Source organism: Hypomesus nipponensis, chromosome 3 (assembly GCF_054491055.1).
Source record: "Hypomesus nipponensis isolate SF chromosome 3, ASM5449105v1, whole genome shotgun sequence".
Lineage (NCBI taxonomy): Eukaryota > Metazoa > Chordata > Actinopteri > Osmeriformes > Osmeridae > Hypomesus > Hypomesus nipponensis.
Genome location: NC_140363.1, coordinates 13,814,000 through 13,819,999, shown reverse-complemented (window position 1 = coordinate 13,819,999; position 6,000 = coordinate 13,814,000). Strand labels below are relative to the sequence as shown.

Below are 6,000 nucleotides of genomic sequence, written 5' to 3'. Positions count from 1 at the left end.
CTTCAGGGCACACCCAGAATGTGTCAGCACATAATTACGTATCAAGAGATTGGATAACAACAGGACTCAGGTGAAAATGACAGAAGTTAACAAGTTTGTGTGAGTGTCGTTTCTTGTTCCCTCTCCCTCTCTGTCTTTTTTGTCTTTCTTTCTTTTTCTTTGCCCAAGTGGGTTTGGAACAGGAGGGGAGGGGGTCTTGGGGGTAGGGTGATGTCATCGTGTGACAGCATATAGCGTGAGATCAACTCAAATTGAAAGTTGTTTATTTCAAACTAGTGAGGTCACCGAATCAGAGCAGGTGGGGGGGGGGGGGGGGGGGGGGGGTTGGGGAGGAGTTTTATTGCTATAATTCAGTGCAGATTCAGTAACAACACATCCACCCACTTTGTGATTCATGAAGAAAAAGAAAGAGAGAGAATGGGAATTATAACTCAATGAACAAAAAGGAAATTAACATAATTTTTTTTTTTTAAAGTCACACAACTTGTTGATGGGTTTTGTTGTGTTTGCTATGAGATTGTGGTGTTTGTGTTTTCATCCAGACATGTTAGGGTAACTGTACGGGCAGGCGCCTCTCTGTCATCGCGTCCGAGAGGCTAGCAAAAGGCAATTACCAGTTAACTGATCAGCAGGCAGGCTTGGGGCGGCTCGTCATTGGGTGAAGAGTTCAGAGGTCAGAAGGTCATGTGTTAGTTGCCGGTGGCGGCTAGGTGGTTAGAAACAAAAAACAAAACAAACAGAAAAAAAAGATAGAAAGGATATTAGTGTCAGCAAGAAGAGACTGGAATGACATCATTTTAACAATAAAATGAATGCAATCTCTTATTCCCCCCTAATTCCTTGGCCAAGAGACAACCCCAGCTGATGTCGTTATAATCATGACGTTTTTACATCATGATCCCAACTACTAAGCCCCCAACCTGAATCAAAACCATGTTTCATTAAAGCGCTACATTACCCCCAGTACCAACAAACAGAAGCAGAGAGGTCAAACAGACAAACAAAGTACACAAAAACTAGTATGTTTAGTTCCTTTCAAGTAGGAATGCAAGTTACGATCAGTGTAATTAGTGGTAAGGAGACTCACGGAGACTAGTGTTATTTGGTGAATAAAAGTAAACTAGTACTACGCAATAAATAGATAGATCGTTGATTTACGATTATTTCTGTCTTTTATTTTTAAGTATTTTTATATTTACAGGAGCCATAAATACATTTGATATAAAAAACGGTCAAATATAAAATTAGTACCTCGTGTACAACCAAAATATAATACCAAAAGTTATTTCCATGTATTTATCTTTATTTCATTATTTGCAAGACACCCGAGAGAACTCTAGCCTTCTCAGATGCATGAGCCTGCCTGTGCATTTCTACATGGAGATATATGAAGAGACAAAGCAAACATTAAGGCAGAAAAAAATCAAGGAGTAAAACGATGCCTGCTAGCAACTTGGCACAGTAGCTACACTGATCCATCCTGACTACCATGCAGACGGCCAAGTGGCCTCCTATCCTCATGTCCTCTCCTCCATCTGCACTCACACTGATCCATCAGTGGAACCATTCGAATCCTCCGGGAAAAGAACGCATCTTTATTTCTCCTTCCCCTGGACCTGATCAAAAATGACAGGACTGGTCAACACGGAATAGAGGGACGGAGGCCTGAACCAGTCCAGACATTACAGACCAGATATGACCTCCAGGGGAAAGAAGGATACGTTTCACATATTTGGAGTGGGCGTCAGTGTAGGTGGAGGGACAGGAGAGAAGGACAGGACACTGTGAGCAACGCTGAGATGCGGCCGTAGCTAGCTTTAGCGCTGCTGCCTTGCACTTCCTTTAAGAGGATCAGATACAGTTAAATGATGCATAGGAACAAGTCTGACCTATTTTGAGGCTCTAATATCACTTAAGAGGAATGTAACTAAATAGCTTAAGCACTGTGTGCAGTAAAACTACCTGTCCTGTCAGGGGGTGGGGGTTCATAGTCATGTAAACCAAAGCAACGTCGATTGCTTCTTGCCTGAGCTTTCAAAATATGTTAAATAGATCAATGGAGCGCTATGAATGTAAACATAATGTGCATACCACAGGCAACCATTTAGCTGGTGTGTGGATGTGTAGGGAAGGAAGGTGGTGGTGGCAGCGAAAATAAAAAATAAAAACGACACAAACAAACTATAAATCCCAACTAAAGGCAATTAAGTCAATGCAATTTAAAAAAAAACAGTCAATAGTAGAGTATCTTAGAGACTAAACTGACCTCTGTCTGCGGTCACAATCCTTTGGTAAGGATGGACCCGAGTGTCATGCCGTCTCACTTTAGTAGCCATTGCACCTAGATCGCAACAGGTCCACAAGGTTAGAAACCATTCACTTTAAGAGGGAGAAAGACAATTCTCACAGTAACAACAATATTCACATTTAACACATTTATACTGCTTATGCAATGCACACAGATTAGTATGATACATATTATACAGGAATTACATGATACATACATGTATGTATAGAAAAGGCATAGAAAAAATAATACATCTTTTGTATTTAACTTGATATTTATAACTGTATAACTTAGGGTAAGAAAATTCCACAGTACTGAAGTGTTAAGAGGGTTCTTTGAATGGGGGCGGGCAGGGGAACAGGGAACCACTAGGCTGTCTGAGTCTTCCTGTGGGATGCAGAAGGGGGATTGAGAGAAATTTGTCTCTCAATTTTAGAGGTGGGAAAATCCAATAGAGCTCTGGTGGTAATTGAATAGTGCTAGACACCACCTGGCTCTCAAACACCCTTCTCTCTTTTTCCATTTCTCATTTGCTTTTCACTTTATTTCTGAATCTTTTCTCTCTTTCTTTCTCTCTATATATTTTCTCTGTCAATCCGCTCACTGCAAGCTGTACCAGGCCTGTCATTTTGCCTCCCTCATATTTGTCATAAAATATTTTGTTTCGCATTTGTGGTCTCTCTTGGAAGTCAGTTCATTCTGTGTCATCACGTGTGTATGGTATATGTATGGGGTGGATTTACTTCCCACAACAAAAAAAAAACTTGAATGAAAAACCTTCGAAGCTAAACCCTAGCATGTCTTCCAGACTGAAAAGACAAATATCAATACCCAGAAAAGGCTTGTTCTAAAAGTGTGATCCAAGTTATAAATCCATAAAGGACAAAAAAATAAACAAATACAAATAAACGTGATTAAAAACGCTAGACAGAGCACAACACAGCCAGATATCATTCCCAAAACTCTGGAGTCATATCTCTTCAGCTTTTATGTGGCAGCGTCAATATTTTAGATTTGTTTTTTTGCCAAGAAGGATGGTTTAGCTGGTAGGAGGCCAAGGAGATGGCAGAAGGATGCAGGCGTCGCCATATTTCTCTTCTGTTCATTACAGAGAGTGCGGTTAAAGAGATTTGTGTCTGAAGCGTTCATTGGCTTAAATGGTAACCCGCCCCTGTGGAATGGTTTGCCGCGACATCGGGATGGGCACAGAGTCAAATGCACACCATGCACTTCGTGCACAGTTTTGACTTGTTAAAACCATCAAAAAAAGGAGCCTTGATGGAATGTTGGCTCAGGTTGGGACTTGGAAGGGTTCTATTCTGGAATGTTCGGTGGAAGAAAAGAGGTGGCTTCACCACATTCCTAGACGGTCTGAGAGCAGCAGCTCTCCTTTCCTGGCCGGGCAGGAGACACAGACCTGCCATGGTTGGCTGACGACCCCTCACGCCCACATTCCACTCTCCAACACCAGATGTCCTCAAGTCTCCTCCATCCCTGCCTGCCTGCACCTGGCTAGCACTAGTAGCTGAGCCGAGTGCGAGTGTGCGTGTTCCTTTGGGCCTGCTAGCTGAAGGGGACGATCAATACAGTGAGTAAATAAAACGCACTAAGCTCCGGTAACCCTCAGAGTGGGGGAAATCCAGTGGTGTCTGTTTTCCGCAAACGCTCCCAGAGGCAGCGCTAATGCACAGGTTAGCTGGGCCGCTCCTAGCCTTGCTGGCGCAGTCTGATGATGTCAGAGCAGCCACACACACACACCTCTGCCACACTGCCAAGACACGAATACTAACTGTTACAGGGAGAACGCACCACAGCCTACTATTATTATCTGCCTAAATCAGAAGGTGACAGCTCTGATAAAACAGATCTTTGGCAGAGTGGGGCTTTGTGCCTCAGCGCTGGTGTGTTTTCATACCCACGTGTGTGTGTGTGTGTACACACACACAGACACACAAACAAAGCTAGACTTACTCCCCTGACATCTTAACTAAGGGAGTGGCAGAAATCTGTACAGAGGTGAAGTTCAGAGGGTAAAAATAAGACAATGGCAGAGGGTTGAGGAGAAAAAAAAAAAAAGAAAAGACTGGAGGAATTTAATGAACATCCCCAGCGGGATGCAGAGGGATGCTCTGCGGGCTTCAAGGCCAGGAGCGGAGCAGAGCGGGAGAAGATAGAAATCATTTCAAAAGCCTCTGAAATCCAAGGGGATCTACCACCAGACTGAATGTGCCTCTGGCGAGCGGATGAAAACAGTGCACAAAGTTTGCGCGCGTGTGTGTGTGTGTCTGTGTATATAAACATGCGTGTATGCACGTCTTCAAACAAAAAGAAAATTCCTCCTACATAAAGGGCCTGGCATTAAATGAGTACAATACTGCGCTGTGGAATGCAGCCGTGACTGAAAGCTGAGGCCTGTGGGGGGGGGGGGGGTCCTGCTTGGTGATGAGAGCCACTAACATCAGCTGATCCTACCCGTCTCCCCTCAGAAAGCAACTCCCTAGTCAGACAGGTGCCCTAGCAGGGGATCTCCCTGTCCCCCCGTGCCCAGTATTAGTTCATCCATCCATCCCGACCGGCCTCCCTGCCGGCCATCCTCCCTCAACCAACATCACCACCACTCTGTTGTCCTCAGCTGGAGACGACATATTTACCTTTCAACAAGTCCTGACTGTGGCTCATCGAAGCCGCGTCCAGTAACCCACCGTGGTAAAAAAAGCTGCCCTCCTGTCCGGGGCTAAAGCTGGCGGCGCCCATGCCCCAGGGTCGCTTACCTAGAACCCCACTGTGCTCGAGGGGGTACTCCAGCAGGGAGGTGGGCGCCAGGGTGTATGGGTAGTCATAGGGGGTGGTGTAGATGATGCCGCCGTCCGGCGTGGGGGGCACCAGGGTGGGGGTGCCGTTGGGGAGCATGGCGGCCATTTGGCCTGGTCTGATGATGTTCATGATGGGGGTCCCTCCCGGCGTTGGGGGGCGCATGCTCCCAGGGGGCAGCACTTGGCCCGGGGGGGCCGCTATGAGGCGGGGGCCCTGAGCGGCGGCGGCCGCCGCTGCAAGAGAGAACGCAAGGGTGGCTGCCATAAGCAACAGAGTGAAGGACAGGAGAGAGAGAGAGACAGGGAGATAGAGAGACAAAGACACAAATAGACAGAGAGAGAGAGAGATACAGACAGAGACAAAGACACACATAGAAAGAGGCAGAGACAGAGAGAGAGGTAGAGAGAGCAGTAAGAGAGAGAGAGGACAGATAAAGGTATATAAAGAGAGAGACAGTGACAGAAATAGAGGACCAGGGTGGCAGATGTGGTGGTGTAGGTGATCAAATCACAGGTGGAGAAATAAAGCCAGAGTGAAAATACAAAAGCAGGAAAGGGGGGGGGGGGGGGGGAGTTTGGGGGGAGGAGGGAAGGAGAGGAGGAGGAGGGAGGGAGGGGTAGGAGGAAAAGGGCGAAAAAAGGATCAAATTAGTCCATGCAATGATCACGGTGGTGAACCACAAAAAGCCACAATCTAGCAAAAAATTAAATATCAGGAAAATCAAAAAGAAAAACCCATACCAAAATAAAACTGCTGCCTTCACCCAAATGCACAGACCATAATAAGCATACCAATCACCACGACATCTAAGCAAAACATTCTGCAGGCAGCACAAGGGATCAAACAGATACAAGCCCCCCGAGCGGTGCTGGATGTGATGGTGGAGCGGGGGAGAGCTG

General features: G+C 46.0%; 1 protein-coding gene across 7 annotated transcripts in view; it reads right to left on the bottom strand.

Annotated features, from left to right (window-relative positions):
- Positions 1–317: 317 nt before the first annotated feature.
- The window catches only part of qkia (QKI, KH domain containing, RNA binding a), a 61,652-nt gene continuing 55,969 nt past the window's right edge, over positions 318–6,000 (bottom strand). The window contains exons 6-9 of one of the 7 annotated variants that reach the window (XR_014731742.1): positions 4,939–5,358; positions 2,267–2,341; positions 615–706; positions 318–383 (exon numbers count right to left, since the gene is read on the bottom strand). Coding sequence is in view for 6 of the 7 variants with exons in the window: in XM_084677410.1 (XP_084533536.1) it covers positions 1,555–1,616; positions 2,267–2,341; positions 4,939–5,358 (557 nt within the window). In the remaining variant the exon portion in view is untranslated. The other 6 variants (XM_084677410.1, XM_084677428.1, XM_084677450.1 and 3 more) reach the window with 6 other exon arrangements.